Source organism: Cherax quadricarinatus, chromosome 56 (genome assembly GCF_038502225.1).
Source record: "Cherax quadricarinatus isolate ZL_2023a chromosome 56, ASM3850222v1, whole genome shotgun sequence".
NCBI lineage: Eukaryota > Metazoa > Arthropoda > Malacostraca > Decapoda > Parastacidae > Cherax > Cherax quadricarinatus.
In genome coordinates, this window is record NC_091347.1 from 21999389 (window position 1) to 22019905 (window position 20517).

Below are 20517 nucleotides of genomic sequence, written 5' to 3' on the forward strand. Positions count from 1 at the left end.
CCTCCGGGTTTAGCGCTTCCCCCTTGATTATAATAATAATAATCTTAATTAATCTAGTGGACTACCTGAGAACTCAAATGTTATGGAATCACATAGGTATGGTGACCCCAGACTTACAAAGTCAATCGATATAGTTAACTTATTACATAAGAAACTACAACCTATCGACTAAGGCTCTGGAGACTTTCAAGTCCTACCTGAGCAACAGGAAACAAATTGTTAAGATCAATAATACAGAATCAAGAGCCCTGCTGATAGCATGTGGGGTTCCCCAAGGTAATATTCTGGGTCCTTGACTATTTTATGTTATGTGAAATGTTAGTCGACTGGTGTGGGTTGCATCCTGGGGGACAAGATTGAGGACCCCAGTGTAAGTTAAGACATCCTCGGTGATGCACTGACCTTCTCTGGTTATCGTGGGTGGCTAACCCTCCGGGGTTGAAAATCCGAACGAAATCTTATCTATCTATCGATGTCAAGTTTAATCCTTTGTTGTACGCAGACAACAGTACTTTGTTAGTCTCAGGTAAAGACCCACAAGATATAGCTAATGTGCTACTACTGCTCAGTGTATTAGAGTTAATCCCATGTATCAGAAATCTTTCCCAGCCCAGTGGAAAAACCACTTAGATTTTTTTTTTTTTTGGGGGGGGAGGGTTATCTTGGGTAACCTACATATATGCTGCTATGTATGACGATTTATGTAACTATTTATGTGTACCTGTACCTGAATAACTTACTAGGATAGATTGAGGACACTGAATCTGCACTTTAGAAAACCGTAGAATTAGAGGGAATGTGATCTAGGCGTAAGTTTAGTTAGGTACAAGTACACATAAGTACACTTATAGTGTAAATTACTCACGATAAACCAATAAAATCAAAGTTACTTATTTCCATTGGAAAACAGGAATAAAGTGAGGTGTAAATAACGTTAAAAATATCTAACCAAGACAGAACTCGCAGCAATGCGTTTAGTTAAAAAAAATATACCTTCCATTCCCCTCCCACATGCGGTGTATAATCCTACGGGTTTAGCGCTCCCCATGATTATAATAATAATAATAATCCTAAAAAAAAAAATGATGTAGGAAAACACTGGTTTAATAAATGAGTTGTGGATGAGTGGAACTCATCTTGTGTAGCTTTAAAAATAGCTTCAACAAGTACATGTGTGGGTGTGTGAGTTATACCTTAACTTAGTCCAGCAGTGCTGCTCCTTCCTCCTGAAGTAGGTGTGAAATGGACCTGCCTAGCATGGACCAGTAGGCCTGCAACAACCTTCTTTCTTATGTTCTTATATATTATCACTAGAACTAGTGTAATGTGGCAAATGGTTAGTAGACAACAAACTACACCTCGGGAAGACACAACCCATTATATTATTTGTCTCTAAAAGTGAACTGAAACTGGTAAATAATTTTAATGTCCATTGTAATGGGAACCCATCACTTAGTATGTTCAGTGAGTCAAGATAAGATAAGATTTCATTCGGATTTTTAACCCCGGAGGGTTAGCCACCCAGGATAACCCAAGAAAGTCAGTGCGTCATCGAGGACTGTCTAACTTATTTCCATTGGGGTCCTTAATCTTGTCCCCCAGGATGCGACCCACACCAGTCGACTAACACCCAGGTACCTATTTGCTGCTAGGTGAACAGGACAACAGGTGTAAGGAAACGTGTCGGAATGTTTCCACCCGCCGGGAATCGAACCCGGGCCCTCCGTGTGTGAAGCGGGAGCTTTAGCCACCAGGCCACAAGCATGTCAGGAGAATTGATGGTGAAGACTACTGTCTGTTATAACAAAGATATATAACTTAAACTATGATCAATTTGTTTAGTATTAAGTAGTCAGTAAGCCATTAAATTGAGTCTGCCCATAATGCCTAGGCATGATAGTGGCTCTTTGTACTGTACCCCCATTATTGTAATTACAAAGAAGTAAGCTTTGCAAAGAAATAAACTTTGTTTGTTAGTAAAGAAAGGTAATGCCAGGCTGAAGTTCCTCTAGAGACAAATACTGTATAGCCCATGTGGTTTAGCGCTTCTTTTTTACTATAATAATCTAGAGACAGACTGTCTACTTACTGAGGCTCACAGGACCCTGTGAGAATGAGAATAATCTACATGACATGTAATGTCATGTAGATTACATGAATAATCTACATGACATGTAATGTCATGTAGATTATTCTCATTCTTCATGGTACTATACTTGAACAAAAAAAAAAAAAGAAAGACAGACAGACTACAAGTCACCCAGGTCAAAATGGTGAGATTCATCCTAGGCCTCTGACCCTGATGGAAATAAGTCATTTTGTTTTTGTTTTTTTAATTATCCTAGGTAATTTACACTATGTATGATAATTGTACTTTATGTGTACCTGTGCCTAAAACTTAGTCCAAGAGAGAATGTAGGCTAGGATGAATTACAACAACTGTATATGCTGAATGTTGAAGATTGAGTAAAGCAACTGAAGTTAAATGATGTTTATGAAATTTGTTACAGTGTCCACAATATCTTGCTGGCAAGTTTGTCAAGGCTGGGAACCCAAACCTGTATGGTACTAGGGAAGGGGAACACAGTTTTGTAGTACCCACAATAGGTGGTCAGGCTTCAAACACCATATATTATAAAGTAGTAAAGGAGTGGAATGGCTTGCCTGCAGATGTCAAAGCCAGTCATAGCTTGAGCCAGTTCAGGAAGAGTACTAAAAGGTACCTAATGAAGAGGGATTTGTTGTATAGCTAACATTGGTGTTAAGTAAGTTTATTCAGGTACAGGTGCACATAAATACAGTTACATAAATTATCATACATAGCAACATATGTATTATCATACATAGCAACATATGTATTATCATACATAGCAACATATGTATTATCATACATAGTGTACTTATTATTGCAAGCTGATCCTCTCTAATGTTCTTATAAATAACTCAGTTCACCTTATTCCTATTGTATCTCCTTTTACTGTAACTCATTTTCACACAGTTGAGTTTCTTAGCTCTTTTAACTTTAAAGGTTATAATCCTGATTAAGTTCTACTGTATCTTGACTCAGGAAATCGTAATGACACAATTGGCTAATGCGTCAGTCTGGAGTTTTACGACTCACTCACCGCGAGTTCAATCCCCATCCATACCATGATTTTTCTACTGTATCTTACAGCTAAGCTTTAAGTAATAAGTCACTGATTTTTTTTTTTTGGGTCATCCTAGGTAATTTAGACATTCATAACTATATGTATATGATAATTGTACTTATGTGTACCTGTACCTGCTTGGTTACTAACCCTGAGGGTTAGTAACCAAGGATAACCCAATAAAGTCAGCTTACCTTTGAGGACAGTCTGTTCTATTTTTGTTGGGGGTACTTTAATCTTCTCCCCCAGGATGCGACCCACAACCGATGACTAACACCTAGTTACTTGTTGTTTTAATCATGATTATTTCTTCTGTATCTTACAGCTAATCTTCAAATAATAAGATATTACAGGGACCCCAGTGGAAATAAGTCACTTACTCTGACTTTTTGGGGGGATTATCTTAGGTAATTACACATATTTTACTATGTATGATAATGCTAGGTTGTTGGGGAGAGGGGTGGGATTAAATTATGCAGATTCAGGTGCAAAAATGGGAGTTGATACTTACTTTTTGCTGATGATACTGTGCTTTTGGGAGATTCTAAAAAAAGTTGTGAAGGTTAGTAGACAAGTTTGGGAGGGTGTATAAAGGAAGAAAGTTGAAAGTTAGCATAGATATACAGTAAGATGATGAGGGTATCAAACGATTTAGATAAGGAAGGAAAAATTGAATATCAGATTGGAAGGAGGGAGTATGGAAGAAGTGAATGTATTCAGATACAGTGGACCCCCAGTTAACGATATTTTTTCACTCCAGAAGTATGTTCAGGTGCCAGTACTGACCGAATTTGTTCCCATAAGGAATATTGTGAAGTAGATTAGTCCATTTCAGACCCCCAAACATACACGTACAAACGCACTTACATAATTACACTTACATAATTGGTCGCATTCGGAGGTAATCGTTATGCGGGGGTCCACTGTATTTGGGAGTAGGCTTGTCGGTGGATGGGTTTATGAAGGATGAAGTAAACCATGGAGTCAATGAAGAAAAAAAGGTGAGTGGTGCATTGAGGTACAGTATCTGTGGAAACAAAGAACATTATCCATGGAGGCAAAGAAGGGACTGTATGAGAGTATAGTGGTACCACCACTCTTATGTGAGTGTGAAGCATGGGTTGTAAATGCTGCAGCAAAAAGGAGGCTGGAGGCAGTGGAGATGTCTTGTCTAAGGGCAATGTGTGGTGTAGGTATTATACAAAGAATTTGTAATATGGAAATTAGGAGGAGGTTTGGAGTTACTATAAATATTATTCAGAGGGCTGAGGAGGGGTTGTTGAGGTGGTTTGGTCATTTAGAGAAGATAGAGCAAAATAGGGTGTATAAATCCATAGCGGAGGGGAGGAGGGGTAGGGGTCACCTAGGAAAGGATGGAGGGAGGGGGTAAAAGAGGTTTGGGGCTTGGACATACAGCAGGTATGTGTGAGCATGTTAGATAGGAGTGAGTGGAGATGAATGGTTTTTGGACCTAACAAGCTGTTGGAGTGTAAGCAGGGTAGTATTATGTGAAGGGATTCAGGGAAATCTGTCAGATGGAGTTGAATCTGGAGGTGGGAAGTACAATGCCTGCAGTTTAAAGGAGGGGTTTGCTGCTTGGACTGACATCTGAACTCTTGTGTCTGTGTGCCTCTGCAAAGACAGTGATTATGTGTGAATGATGGTGAAAGTAGTATTTCTTTCTTTTTTGGATCACCTTGCCTCAGTGGGAGACGGCCAGCATCTTGAAAAAAAAGTATGATAATTGTAATCAGCTAAATTTTTATAACTGTACTTGTGCGTACCTGTACCTAAATAAACTTACCTTATATCTAATGGTAGATTGAAGATTTATGGGCCTTGTATATAAACTAATGAAAGGGTCTTTATCTTAGGAATTAGAACTGATGGCAAGACAAGAAAATATGTTAAGATTTCCATATGAATCTGCTTGTAGCTGTTTAACTTCATTTACAGGTTTCCCATTAACTGAAGAATTGAACAAAAGTAGAAACCATGAAGTACTGTAGCACCCGAGGACTAGAGACTGGACTGTCTTTTGAAGATGTCTTATTCTCAGGTGAGAATAATTGTAGTAAAATACACTGTATAACACAGGTATGTGGTAATCATTATTTTCATGAAACAGTTGTTTAATGATTTAGGATAACTGTATTCAGTTTTGTAGGTAATTTAAACCAAAATAGTAGCAAACATTAAAATAAAACTAAAGTATGGGAAGCCTTCAGTTTATTGAAGGTTTAATGGGCCATGATTTAACGGACTTTGAAAACGTGGGACAAAAGCCTTTGCGTCAACTGGTTGAGAAATAACAGACAGAGACCGCTGGTTACCGACTTATCAGTTATTGCTACAATTGCACCAATACCACTTATTGGCTGTCCACCACCATTACCATTTCTGCACACCTGCTTTTTCCTATTACAGCTAGCCCTCCACTTTAGCGAGCTTCAAACATTCACGAATGCCCAGCCGTTGCTAACTCTGACTCTAGCCGTTGCTGACTCCGTTGCTAACTCTGACTCTAGCGATGTCGGCAGTGACGCTGGCAGTGAAGAGTTAGAATCTACACACTAGACTCATCATGCCATGCAGTTACACTCCATATAATCACCTCCATTCAACTGTCATCAGTAATTGCATGGCTAACTATCATCTCCATCATCATCGTCATTGCCATCATCATCATCATCATCACAAGTCGTCAGAGTTCGTCTGCCTAACCTTATGAGTGATGAGTGTTTTGTTTGTTCATTATTTGTCATTAAACCATAACTAAGTAAATGCTATTACAGTGGTCCCTTGTTGTTCGTAATTAATCCGTTCCTGGAGCCGTTACTATAAATGAAATTTACGATTTACGAATCAATTTTCCCCATAAGAAATACATGTAATGTAAATACAATTAATCCATTCCTGACACCCAGAAGTATTAAAACAAAAAAAATTTTAACATGAAATATACATGTAGTACATAAACAATACAATGGGAAATGATGAATGAAACATTAACAGCATAACACTTACCTTTATTGGAGATTCTTCTTAGTGTATGGGAGACTGGAGGAGGAGAGAGAGTGGATTGTTTATAGTTTGGAAGGGGAATCCCCTTCCATCAACACCTCAGGTACCATTTGCTTTTCTGGGGTTGCTTCTCTTCTCTGTTTCTTAATGCCACTAGGACCACCTTGAGAGTCACTGGAGTCCTGTCTCACAAAATAACTGTGGAGAGAGCTCTGTTTCTGGCATCTCTTTAACACTTCCCTAAAATGGCCCAAGACTTTGTCACTGTACATGTTGCCAACCTGGCTTGCAACAACCTTGTTAGGGTGATGTTTCTCCATAAAGCTTTCCATCTTACCCCACATAGTAAAAATCTCTTTAATTTCTGAAGAAGGCACCTTCTTCCATCTCTCTTCCTCCTCCTCTGCAGCAAGATTCTGAGCTGCGATGTGTTGCTCTTGCAGCTCCTCAGTGGTGAGCTCTTCATTGTGGTCTTCCACCAATTCTTCCACATCCTCCAAACTCACATCCAACCCCATGGAACTCCCCAGTGCCACAATTGATTTTACAACAGACATAGGCTCATTAGGGTCAGTCCCAAATCCTTCAAAATCCCTCTTGTCGACACAATCTGGCCACAATTTTCTCCAGGCAGAGTTCAAAGTCCTGGTAGTCACTCCCTCCCAAGCCATACCTATAAGGGTTATGCAGTGGAGGATGCTGAAGTGTTCTCTCCAAAATTCCCTTAGGGTCAAGTGAGTGTCTGTGGTCACAGTCAAGCACCTGTGAAACATTGCTTTTGTGTAGAGTTTTTTAAAGTTTGCAATAACCTGCTGGTCCATGGGTTGGAGGAGAGGAGTGGTATTCGGGGGCAAGAACTTTACTGTGATGAACCCAAACTCCTCGAAAATTAGGTCATCCAAGTTTGGAGGATGAGCAGGTGCATTGTCCATTACTAGCACGCACTTGAGATCCAATTTCTTTTCCAGGAGATACTCCTTCACACTAGGGCCAAACACTTCATTGAACCACTCGACGAAAATTTCCCTCGTGACCCATGCCTTACTATTAGATTTCCAAAACACACACAATTTACTCTTCATAACATTGTTTTTCCTGAACACACTGGGATTTTCAGAATGGTACATTAGTAATGGCTTCACTTTGAAATCCCCACTAGCATTAGCACAGAACATTAGCGTCAGCCTGTCTTTCATAGGCTTGTGTCCTGGCATTGCCTTTTCCTCTTGTGTAATGAAGGTCCTCTTTGGCATTTTCTTCCAAAAGAGGCCTGTTTCGTCACAATTGAACACTTGTTCAGGTTTCAGTCCTTCAGCCTCTATGTACTCCTGGAATTCATGCACATATTTTTCAGCCGCCTTGTGGTCCGAACTGGCAGCCTCACCATGCCTTACCACACTGTGTATGCCAGTACGGTTCTTAAATCTCTCAAACCAGCCTTTGCTGGCCTTAAATTCACTCACTTCACCACTATTTGCAGGCAATTTCTTTACCAAATCTTCATGCAACTGCCTAGCCTTTTCACAAATAAACGAAGTCATAAGAGTATCTCCTGCTAATTGTTTCTCATTTATCCACACCAATAATAACTTCTCAACCTCTTCCAGTACTGGTGATCTCATTTTTGTCAGCATAGTTACTCCCTTTGCAACAACAGCATCCTTTATTTCATTTTTCTTGGCCACTATGGAACATAAGGTTGTGTAGGGTTTCTTATACATCCTGGACAGTTCGGCCACACTTGTACCACTTTCATATTGTTCAATGATGGTTTTCTTAAATTCAATCGTATTTCTCACCTTCTTTACCACAGGCTTGGCACTAGGAGCTGTCTTTGGAGCCATGGTAGCTTATTTAGTACTTGCAAGCACTAAAATAAATGGAATATTATGGAATATTTTGCTGGAGCACGTGAGGGGACCTTCGCTCACTGGTAAACAATGCCAGACTGGCTGCCGCCCTGGCTCACGCTGTGGGTACGCGTCCCAGACGAACTACGACTCGCAAGTCAACCTATGAAAAGCAAGTCCATGTTTATTTGAAAATACCCCTATGATTGGCGAATTTTACGATTGCCGGGAACTACGAAAAGCGGGGGACCACTGTATTATATTTCCCTATAATATACGTATTTGCGTATCAAAAATTCACAAACACTACAGTACATATTATTATGTTTCCCTACATCATATTTGTGCACCAAACATTCGCAAATTTTCAAGATTCATGAGGTTCTTGATCTCCTAACCCTTGCGAATGTGGAGGGCCACCTGTATTCCCTTAAATTGAGGGTTTATAACATGTAGATGAGTGTTCAGTCTTACTTGTTTTCTGGTTCACACATGAGTTCCCTTTAAAGGGAGGGGAAGGGGTGTCTTGATACAGTGAAGGATTTCTGTTTCTTCAATCAAACCACAAAACCTCTCATTCCCCAACACTGACCCCTAGGGTCAGCAGCACCTTATGATAATAATGATAAGTCATACATGAATTATCAGAAAAAAGTTTATTGAGAGGAAGCTGGATTGTTTGTATATAGCCGTTCTTTTCGTAACAGTTACTGGCCAGATTGAATGATGTTTAACGTGGCTAACCAAGCCATTATTTACAAATTAAATTTTATTGAACAATATTTAGAATATATAGTCTTATAAAGTGGCTAGTTTTGAGCAGAATTTAGTAGTTCCAAATTTGAGGGTTTGTATCTATGGTTCACAACATATGTTAGACCATATTTGGAATATGCCATGGCAGTGTGTCATCCACGTGATAAACAATTACCATAAATCATATTGTTATAATCAAAAGTAAGTGCTAAACCTACCAGGGTCATACAGCCCCATAAATCATAATATGCAAAAACATGCTACAAAATGACTCCAGATGTTGAGAAATATAACCATTGAAAAAAGATTGAAAACCTTGAAAATTCCCTTGATATTATGTTGTAACTACATTTGTAAACTGAGATGGGAAAAAAAGGTGTCAAAGGGATTCTAGAAAATGTGTCATCACAAATAAAAAAGGTAAACTGCTGGAATGAAACCCAAGAGAAGGTATTAAGAAATTGCCTGTCTAACCAAACACTGAAGATAGGACGTCACAATCATAGCTTGGCTCCAGAAACTACAAATCGGTAATTGCCAATTATACCAGTGCTGTCCTGTACATACCAATATGACAAACAAGATTAAAGATATGACCAGTGAATATTGTATTATTACTTATATTAGTACAGTAATGCATATTATGTTTCAGGATATGCAAGAGATGGTGGGTTGTACATGCCTGAAACAATCCCAGAGCTGAGCAAATCACACTTAGAGCAGTGGTGTAATTATTCCTACCCAGAGCTGGTATATGCCATTGCACGCAAGTTTATCGATGAGCAGGAAATTTCAGACAAATCCTTAGACAGTAAGTTGTCATTCATTATAAATGTTCCTAAGACATAATGTTAGCCTAAGGATTTTTACTTAGTGTTGTTGTGATTATATTTAGTTTATATTTGCAGGTTTTTTCATGATGGATAATATGTGATAGTGTACCTCAGTTTAGTTTTACATTTCTGTATTTTAAGAACCAAACCTTAATTTTTGATACCACCTAATATTGTTATTATGATCATTGTCATTATAATTGAAAGTAGATTTTCAACTTTGTTCTTCACTTCAGAATATACTCATTAAACCATTTTTCAAATCATTATGAGCAAACAACAGTTTTCTTTTTTTTTAACATTTAAATTTCTGCTTCCCACCTAGACAAGGTGACCCATAAAAGAAAACATTTTCCAGCCTGTGTCAGTGTGTTAGAGCAGAGTGAGAGGAGACAAGTGGTTTGAAGTATTTGATGTTTAGGTGGAGTGTGACAAAGGGATTCAGGGACACCGGTTAGCCCACCTTTGATCTGAGAGGTGGCAAGTACAATGTTAGCACTCTGGAAGAGGAGTGGGAAGGTATTAGTTCAAAGGGTCATTTGAATTATGCCTGCACTTCTAGCGATATATTTGTTAACTGAAAGATGGTGAATGTTTCCTTTTTTTTGCCCTATCACAGTGGCAGATGGCCAGTGTGATATAAAAACACAAACCACTAGCTGCCTTTTTAGAATGGCACAAATAATGTGTACTAAGGATGACATACCTGTGTGTGGTTTCAAGGATTCTTCTACCCTTGCAGGCTTCCTTGTTGATTGCCTGTTCATCCAGGCTGTTGGGCTGTTGTTGTTAGTACCTTGCTTGCTCACATAGCCATCACAGCTTGGTTGATAAGACCCACCAATTTCAGAACAATGGTGTAGGACAGACTAAATACTAATCTAGTTGCATCTCCAGTATGTGGGTTAGCTGTGTATACTGTACTGTATATATTTTTCCTCAGATGTCATTAAGACTAGCCTAACAAGGTTCAGAGTTCCAGAAATTGTACGCATCAAGCATTTACCGGATGGACTCAATGTTGTGGAGCTCTTCCATGGCCCAACTCTGGCATTCAAAGACTTAGGTATGTCTGTTGTAGCCGGATTACTGAACTATTTTCTCAGCAAGAACGGACAGCACTGCACAGTTCTTGTTGGTAAGTTTTACAGATGTTTTGAGTGACAGGTCGAAAAGGTGAACAAATTTGTTTAATATTTTTAACTAACATGTTGAAAACCCTAAAAAAAAAAAATATTACCGTAACACAAAAGTTCCAGCTAATAAGTTAAGGTCAGAATGAGCGACATTGGCATTTATAAAGAATGCAAAAGAAATGCTCAGTATTTACATGTATTTTCTAGATCAAGGTGGTTCATTTACAGGCCTGTAGGCCATGTGTAGCCTGCTGGTCAATTTTTTGTCGCCTGCGAACATTCAAACAAAACTCAGGAGTAGAGTCATAAAATTCTTCATTAATAAAAGGCAACCTATAAGGCTTATAATCTACTGTGTTACAGCTCTATTATACTGATAGAGAAGGTTTAGTTCCAAATCATCCAGGCTTTGTAATATAATAATAATTTTGTACTCTTACCCTACCCTCCCCCCCATATATGCTGGCATTGCTTGTTGTACAAGGTCTTGTATTATTCAAAGATAAAATTATTTATGTGTAGCCCATGAGCCTTAAATGTTGTACTGGATCCATGGAACTCGTGATATTGAACTTGTTGAACTACCCTCTTTTTTAGATTTTTCATATCTTTATCACCTTAAAATACAACTTACATTGTGGTAAAGCCAGTAATATTTATTTAGCATGTGCATAATTCTAAATTTAACAAGCATGTTTTGTGTTCAGTAGTATCAAAAGTAAACGATGCAACATTATTGGCTTCAAACCATCAACCTCAATAATTTGAAAATGTAACTTGTGTGACTTGAAGCTTAGTCTTGGTGTACTGTAGTTTAGGATATTGGTCACTGTGATAACCTAAGAATGACCCTTCTTTAATCTTTCAAAATTGGTTTAAATTAGTTTTGGGCTGTGATGCCAGTTTGTCAATTTTATTGAAGAAATTGGGATATTAGGTTCCATGTGATAACTTGTGACTGCTTCATCTGGCCAGCTTCAAGTCCTCAGAACTGATATTTAACTACATTAAAAACCTATGTTGCACTCTGTGCTATCCTTTGCATTACTCTAGATAGAGGCAGCTGGGCTTATGGAATACAGGAATATTTTCCTGGTTCCTAAAATGACCAAAAAACATTTTATTATTATTATTATTATTATTATTATTATTATTACTGAATTTAAGGTCATTGTTGTAAATGATGTACAGTTGGCATCATAAATATGCATGTGCATAAACAGATGACACAGTAAGCAAGACTGCTCACAATAACCTGTTGTTTTAATTACTGCCTCTCCTCACTTAGCAACATATACCGACAACTCAGACTTATGACTGGCTCTCTGACCAGTATGCATACCTAAATAATGTATATTAGAGCTGATTTTTCCTCTTATTCTGTTTATTACAATATACTGTACACTACTGTATAAACATTTGAAAATATACCAGAAATGCTATAAATGGTGCAAAGGTGACATTCAAACAATAACAAAGATGGTTGACACAAACCCACTACCATTATAGTATGCTCCTCACTTACCAACGAATTCATTTACTGACATGGTCTTAGGAATGGAACTCCATCATTAAGTGAGGAGAGGTTTACCTGGAGAAAGTTTACCTGGAGAAAGTTTACCTGGAGAGAGTTCTGGGGGTCAATGCCCCCGCAGCCCGGTCTGTGACCAGGCCTCCTTAGGTCAGTGTCCCAGGATGCGACCCACACCAGTCGACTAACACCCAGGTACCCATTTTACTGATGGGGAACATAGACAACAGGTGGAAAGAAACACGTCCAATATTTCTACTCTGGCTGGGAATCGAACCCAGGCCCTCACCGTGTGAAGCGAGAGCGTTAGCCACCAGGCCACCAGAGCCTGGTGAAAAATGTATGTGTTGCTCACCCCAACTAGTATTTCATAGGATCACTCTTGATGCACTTCTTAATTAAGTCTCCTGGGCACTTGTAAGACTAACTTATGGAGCAAAGAAAAGTCAGTACCATCCCACACCTGGTTAATGGCACTCAACATTTTGGGGTTAGAGGACACATCCATGTCACAAAGCTTGCACTTAATAAGTTTCCAAATGGTATTGGATTAAATTCCAGTGAGTCTCCAAGCCAGTCATTAAAGTAGGGAAACAATCATAGTAATTTAGCCCATTCTTTATGTTTTTGGCAGTATGGCAAGGAGCACCATCTTCCATATATAAATTGTCTTGGCACTTTTTTAATCTGCTAAGCAAATAGTCTGCATATTTATGATGCCTGCTGCGTAAACTTTTTGCTTTAATTCAACAGCTTATAGAATTCCGAATTAAGGTAAATATTAATTATCAGCAGTGTCTGTAGAGACATAAAAAAACTGAGAGATAAAATGATGGTTGGTACTTGCAGCTACATCTGGTGACACTGGTAGTGCAGCCATTGAAAGTGTACGAGGACACGATTGTATAGACATCATTGTGCTCCTGCCTCATGGACTTTGCACACCTATTCAGGAGCTACAGATGACTACAGTTATTGAGGATAATGTTCATGTCTTTTGTGGTATGTTCTCTTAGAAGTTTGTTTTGGAAAGGATGATATTTCTAGAGGCATACATGATTATCATTATATGACTTGGTGCAACAGTTAGTAACCATACAAAAGCTAGAGCTACCAGGTAAACCCACTTATCACTTCTTAACCAGTAGAAAAATTGGAAGAATATCAGGTGTGGTTCAGAAGTTTGCTCCACAGATTGCAAAAGACTTGAATTTCTCATGAATAAAAGTGTCAGGGAAGATTGTGTTGTAGGTTGTATAATAAAATGTTTATGGGATGAAAGAACATTGTGTTCTTCTTCAGGATTAGTAACAGAACTTGTATGAGAAAAAATCCAATGTGAGCAGCACATCAACATGGCATTAGCAACAGACAAACAACATATGCAAGAGATTACAGTGTGATTATCATGGCCATATATAACAAGCAAGTGCAAAACTGCTAAGTTCCTGAGGGCAAGAGCTGTGCTCAGTATAATTATTGTTATTATCATGAAAGTTTTGGTAAACTTACAACTTTGCAGTGGGAAATAATGTGAAGATAACATGTGATATCAGGCACAGTGATGGAATGAATTCAGTAGAATAGTACTGAATTTAGATACTGCAGTATCTTCTAAACCTACAAATACAGTATATAAAAAAGATGTATTCTTGGCCAATGAAGGAATGTGATTTTGCAAGAAAAAATTAGAAATTATTGTCCTGCACTCCCTAACATTTCACTATTTTCACACTAACAACATCATGCTATGGCTTGGAGGATAAGGAATAGGAAAATGTGTATTGGGGTATAAGCTTCCATTACAGCAAAGGTAATCTTTTGTAATGTTTTACACACATTTATATCTCACATTCAAAGTTTGGTCCAATCTTCCCAAACACACCTGATGTAATGATAAATTAGACACATGGTCTACACTTGGATATCTTTATTTTGGAAGTGTTTTACCACACCCTGGCTTCATCAGTCCAATACAAAGAAGAATGGTGAAGATCAGAAGGAGTTGGAGGTAATCAGTCCCTCAAACTCCTGATCTTCAGTATTCTTCTTTGTATTGGATTGATGAAGACACTGTGTGGTAAAGCATTTCCAGAATAAAGATACCAAGTGTTGCCCATGTGTCTAATTTATCAACCTCTCAGTTCTCTGAACCATTTATCTACACACCTGACTTAACTTAACCCTGACTTTCTCCTCATCTCTTTTTTCCTGATCCAGCTTTTGATATTTTTTTTTTACCTGACCTTTTTTTTTTTTATTTTTTCAGTTTACCTGTCTTATGCTTCACTTTTTTTCTCTCCATTAATCACAACCTCATAATATTCTGGGATAAACCAAAATATCACCTAAAGTTCTCACTCCAAATTGTGCTTAATAGTGAATCTGGTCTTTGTAAACTAGCTTTAAAAGGGTTCTCACAAAATTAGCTCATATTATCAAGTGACAATTTTCTCTGCTTTGTGTTTTAACAATATATTTCTTTATGCTTCTTCTTGTAGCTGAAGGAAACTCTGATGAATTAGACAAGCCAATCAAGCAGTGCTTTGCTGAGGAGAAGTTAGTTTCCACTCACAATCTCATCTCTCTTAATTCCATCAACTGGGGTCGTATCTTGGTACAGGCAGCTCATTACTTCTTCGCTTACTACCAGGTGTGTGGTAGTGTAGGCAAGCCTGTTCAAGTGGTAGTACCTACTGGAGCTGCAGGCAACATTACAGGTAACTCTTGTATTAAGAAGTTGAAATTTAATTTTCTTATTTCTTCTAAACTCATTTCCCCATGTAGATCAGGACCATCTTCACAAATAATATTAAAAGTAATGTATAATGGGTATCAGTGTTTTTGTATGCCTTTATACAACTCCCCCTCACCTTTGTATTTGCTACACAGTGAGCAATCAGGTAACAGACACAGGAGTCCAGAAGCCATCACATTGAGAATTTTACATGCAAAAAATAAAGTACAGTACATTACCTAAGTAAGTGACAGTGCAGATAATGCAATTTAAGCAATCTAAACACAGGCTGGTACTGCTTTATAGCTCTTTGCTTTACGGTGTTTTGCTAATGCAGCAGTTTTCAATTATACCCACTCTTCATTTATTTACACTTCCTACAGTAAATATATTCACCACTCACTATAAGCTAAGGATGAAAATATTTTAAGGCAGTAATTTCATGCACTGACCAGGGAGATATAACATCTTTTAGGAGTGAAGAAGAGCAGGATGTAAGTGTGGGGGAGGTACGTGAGGCATTACGTAGAATGAAAGGGGGTAAAGCAGCTGGAACTGACGGGATCATGACAGAAATGTTAAAAGCAGGGAGCGATATAGTGTTGGAGTGGTTGGTATTTTTGTTTAATAAATGTATGAAAGAGGGGAAGGTACCTAGGGATTGGCAGGGAGCATGTATAGTTCCTTTATATGAAGGGAAGGGGGACAAAAGAGATTGTAAAAATTATAGGGGAATAAGTTTCTGAGTATACCAGGAAAAGTGTACGATAGGGCTATTATTGAAAGAATTAGGGGTAAGACAGAGAGTAGGTTTGCAGATGAGCAAGGAGGCTTTACAGTGAGTAGGGTATGTGTAGATCAAGTGTTTACATTGAAGCATATATGTGAACAGTATTTAGATAAAGGTAGGGAAGTTTTCATTGCATTTATGGATTTAGAAAAGGAATATGATAGAGTGGATAGGGGAGCAGTGTGGCAGATGTTGCAAGTATATGGAATATGTAGTAAGTTACTAAATGCTGTAAAGAGTTTTTATGAGGATAGTGAGGCTCAGGTTAGGGTGTGTAGAAGACAGGGAGACTACTTCCCGGTAAAAGTAGGTCTTAGACAGGGATGTGTAACGTCACCCTTTCTTCCTCAACATTTAAAAGTTCCTCAAAATATTCTCGCCATCTATCTAATACCTCCCTCTCCCCATCTACTAACTCCCCTACTCTGTTTTTAACTGACAAATCCATACTTTCCCTAGGCTTTCTTAACTTGTTTAACTCACTCCAAAAATTTTTCTTATTTTCATTAAAATTTCTTGACAGTGCCTCTCCCACTCTTTCATCTACTCTCCTTTTGCACTCTCTCACCACTCTCTTCACCTTTCTTTTACTCTACATATACTCTGCTCTTCTTATAACACTTCTGCTTTGTAAAAGCCTCTCGTAAGCTACCTTTTTCTCTTTTATCACACCCTTTACTTCATCATTCCACCAATCACTCCTCTTTCCTCCTGCCCCCACCCTCCTATAACCACAAACTTCTGACCCACATTCTAATACTGCATTTTTAAAACTATTCCAACCCTCTTCAACCCCCCCACTACTCATCTTTGCACTAGCCCACCTTTCTGCCAATAGTCGCTTATATCTCGCCCGAACTTCCTCCTCCCTTAGTTTATACACTTTCACCTCCCTCTTACTTGTTGCCACCTTCCTCTTTTCCCATCTGCCTCTTACTCTAACTGTAGGTACAACTAAATAATGATGCGATATATCAGTTGCCCCTCTATAAACATGTACATCCTGGAGCCTACCCATCAACCTTTTATCCACCAATACATAATCTAACAAACTACTTTCATTATGTGCTACATCATACCTTGTATATTTATTTATCCTCTTTTTCATAAAATATGTATTACTTATTACCAAATTTCTTTCTACACATAGCTCAATTAAAGGCTCCCCATTTACATTTACCCCTGGCACCCCAAATTTACCTACTACTCCCTCCATAACATTTTTACCCACTTTAGCATTGAAATCCCCAACCACCATTACTCTCACACTTGATTCAAAACTCCCCACGCATTCACTCAACAGTATTTGCTGATACTGTTTATATATAATTACTTATAAAAGATGGAGTAAAACAAGAGAGAGAGAATATTCAAACATTCTTAAGGAGAAATCTCAGAATTTTTCTTTGAAGTCTTATTATAACTGTATACCTATTTCTTTACTGTATGTAGAAAAAAAAATATAGGTTGATAGATACTTCAGGCTAAGTATTAATACATAATTTTCAAATTATCCAAATGTTTGAGAACAGTATTGTGTAGACCAGTAGTCACCAACCTTTTAGTATGAAAAGGCTAATTTGAAAAGCCAAATTTAAAGGAGGGCTGCAATAAGGTTCTTAGTGTAAAATGGCTTTAAATATTTTATGTAGGTTCCACACTGTGCAGTGTGGAACCTACATAAAAGTAAATTCATAATTTCTTGTGAGGGCCACATCCATTTCCTAGAAAGGCCACATAAGGCCCTCGGACCTCAGGTTGGGGACCCCTGGTATATACAGAATGTAGTATTTTCATATTAGCCACAAATTATTGTACCAGTTTTATAATTAAACCAGTATTTCCCAAGGTGAAGGGAAAAAACAAAGACATTTAACATGGCAAGATTTTATTGGTCATGGTTTCACTCGGGCATAAATTTCATCAAGTACTACAGAGAAGCACACAAATAATATATATGTACAATACAGTACATAATAACATTGGATGAAGACAGGCATTGAAAGGTGAGGTGGTGTCGGAAGGAGTGAGATGTAGTGTCATTATGTCAGACGTTGGTCCACGTTTCTGGAGAATGAGCTATGGGGTGGTGCGATGTTGAAACTTCAGTGATTTTGTTTATTGGTGTGTTGTATGTGTGTGCGTCCCTCTGCAAGACTTGATAAATCTCATACTTAGCAAATATTGCTCAAAGGCTCTCAGAATTTTTTATTTTAACCATAATTTGTTTGCTTTCATTCCAGAACACATAGTATTTCACAATTACATTCTGTTTATAAGAAATTTTTGTCACAAGCTGGTTGTCTGGCACAGAAAATGGGTCTTCCTATAACACTGGTAGCTGGAGTTAATGTCAATAACAGTGTAGAGAGAGTCATAGAGAAGGGAGTCTTCTCACAAAAGGAACAAGTTCATCAGACACTAGCCTCTGCCATGGATATACAGGTAAGAAAGTTAACCAAATTTCTTATTTTTGAAACGTTCGATATTTGGTACGTTCAATTTTCAAGGTTCCACTATATGTGGAATTTAACTGTAGTATCAGTATGCCTCTGGAAAATTATTTATAGAGTGAGTGATGATGAAAGTGTTTCTTCTTTTTTGGGTCACCTACCTCTGTGGGAAACAACCAGCAAGTTAAAAAAAAATGAAGTAATGCTTTTTTTTATGCCTTTTGTGCCAAATTGTTTAGTAATACAAGTTAGTTAACAGGTAATTGTTTGCATGATTTTTTAAGCCATTATATCATGAATAAGCAGGTAAGGAAGGGGAGGTTTGCTCTATGCTGATGTATAGGAAAATAATAAGCATGACCATAATTCATCAGCTACATTAATAATGAGCTATAATCTTCAGGTTATGAATGTAGAATTCTACTTCAATTTGCTGAAAGTAATGAGTTTTTTGGGCACTCAATAATTCACTGAATAACCAAGCTGATATTTGTTGTGTAATTGTTCTTTTTGATGTACATGTGATCACACATTAATTGTACAAGCCACCTCCATTCATTCTTCACTCATAAATGCCCGTCATCCAGAATAAGCCTTGGCTCTCTTGTTTCTTCTTGTAGTATTGGCTATGTTTAACCCTTTGACTGTTTCAGTCGTATATATATGTCTTACGAGCCACCGTGTTTGACGTGTATATTTTTTATTTTTTTTTTTTTTTCAACAAGTCGGCCGTCTCCCACCAAGGCAGGGTGACCCAAAAAAGAAAGAAAATCCCCCAAAAAAGAAAATACTTTCATCATCATTCAACACTTTCACCACACTCACACATTATCACTGTTTTTGCAGAGGTGCTCAGAATATAACAGTTTAGAAGCATATACGTATAAAGATACACAACATATCCCTCCAAACTGCCAATATCCCAAACCCCTCCTTTAAAGTGCAGGCATTTTACTTCCCATTTCCAGGACTCAAGTCCGACTATATGAAAATAACCGGTTTCCCTGAATCCCTTCACTAAATATTACCCTGCTCACACTCCAACAGATCGTCAGGTCCCAACTACCATTCGTCTCCATTCACTCCTATCTAACACGCTCACGCATGCTTGCTGGAAGTCCAAGCCCCTCGCCCACAAAACCTCCTTTACCCCCTCTCTCCAACCCTTTCGAGGACAACCCCTACCTCGCCTTCCTTCCCCTATAGATTTATATGCTTTCCATGTCATTCTACTTTGATCCATTCTCTCTAAATGATCAAACCACCTCAACAACCCCTCTTCTGCCCTCTGACTAATACTTTTATTAACTCCACACCTTTTCCTAATTTCCACACTCCGAATTTTCTGCATAATATTTACACCACACAATGCCCGTAGACAGGACATCTCCACTGCTTCCAACCATCTCCTCGCTGCTGCATTTACTACCCAAGCTTCACACCCATATAAGAGTGTTGGTACTACTATACTTTCATACATTCCCTTCTTTGCCTCCATAGATAACGTTTTTTGACTCCACATATACCTCAATGCACCACTCACCTTTTTTCCCTGATCAATTCTATGATTAACCTCATCCTTCATAAATCCATCCACCAACACGTCAACTCCCAAGTATCTGAAAACATTCACTTCTTCCATATTCCTCCTCCCCAATTTGATATCCAATTTTTCTTTATCTAAATCATTTGATACCCTCATCACCTTACTCTTTTCTATGTTCACTTTCAACTTTCTACCTTTACACACATTCCCAAACTCATCCACTAACCTTTGCATTTTTTCTTTAGAATCTCCCATAAGCACAGTATCATCAGCAAAAAGTAACTGTGTCAATTCCCATTTTGAATTTGATTCCCCATAATTTAATCCCACCCCTCACCCAAACACCCTACCAGTGACTTCTTTTACAACCCCTATCTATAAATATATTAAACAACCATGGTGACATTATACATCCCTGTCTAAGACCTACTTTTACCGGGAAGTAGTCTCCCTCTCTTCTACACACCCTAACCTGAGCCTCACTATCCTCATAAAAGCTCTTTATAGCATTTAGTAACTTACCACCTATTCCATATACTTGCAACATCTGCCACATTGCTCCTCTATCCACTCTATCATATGCCTTTTCTAAATCCATAAATGCAATAAAAACTTCCCTACCTTTATCTAAATACTGTTCACATATATGCTTCAATGTAAACACTTGATCTACACATCCCATACCCACTCTGAAGCCTCCTTGCTCATCCGC

At 38.2% G+C, this 20517-nt stretch overlaps 1 protein-coding gene across 1 annotated transcript in view; it reads left to right on the plus strand.

Annotated features, from left to right (window-relative positions):
- The first annotated feature begins 1205 nt into the window (after window positions 1-1205).
- Window positions 1206-20517, plus strand: part of LOC128700812 (uncharacterized) — a 64621-nt gene continuing 45309 nt past the window's right edge. The window contains exons 1-7 of the mRNA XM_070096989.1: window positions 1206-1336; window positions 5106-5208; window positions 9432-9590; window positions 10556-10750; window positions 13129-13281; window positions 14781-14999; window positions 18103-18251. Of these exons, the coding sequence (XP_069953090.1) occupies window positions 5145-5208; window positions 9432-9590; window positions 10556-10750; window positions 13129-13281; window positions 14781-14999; window positions 18103-18251 (939 nt within the window). The 5' untranslated portion in view covers window positions 1206-1336; window positions 5106-5144. The remainder of the gene's footprint in view (window positions 1337-5105; window positions 5209-9431; window positions 9591-10555; window positions 10751-13128; window positions 13282-14780; window positions 15000-18102; window positions 18252-20517) is intronic.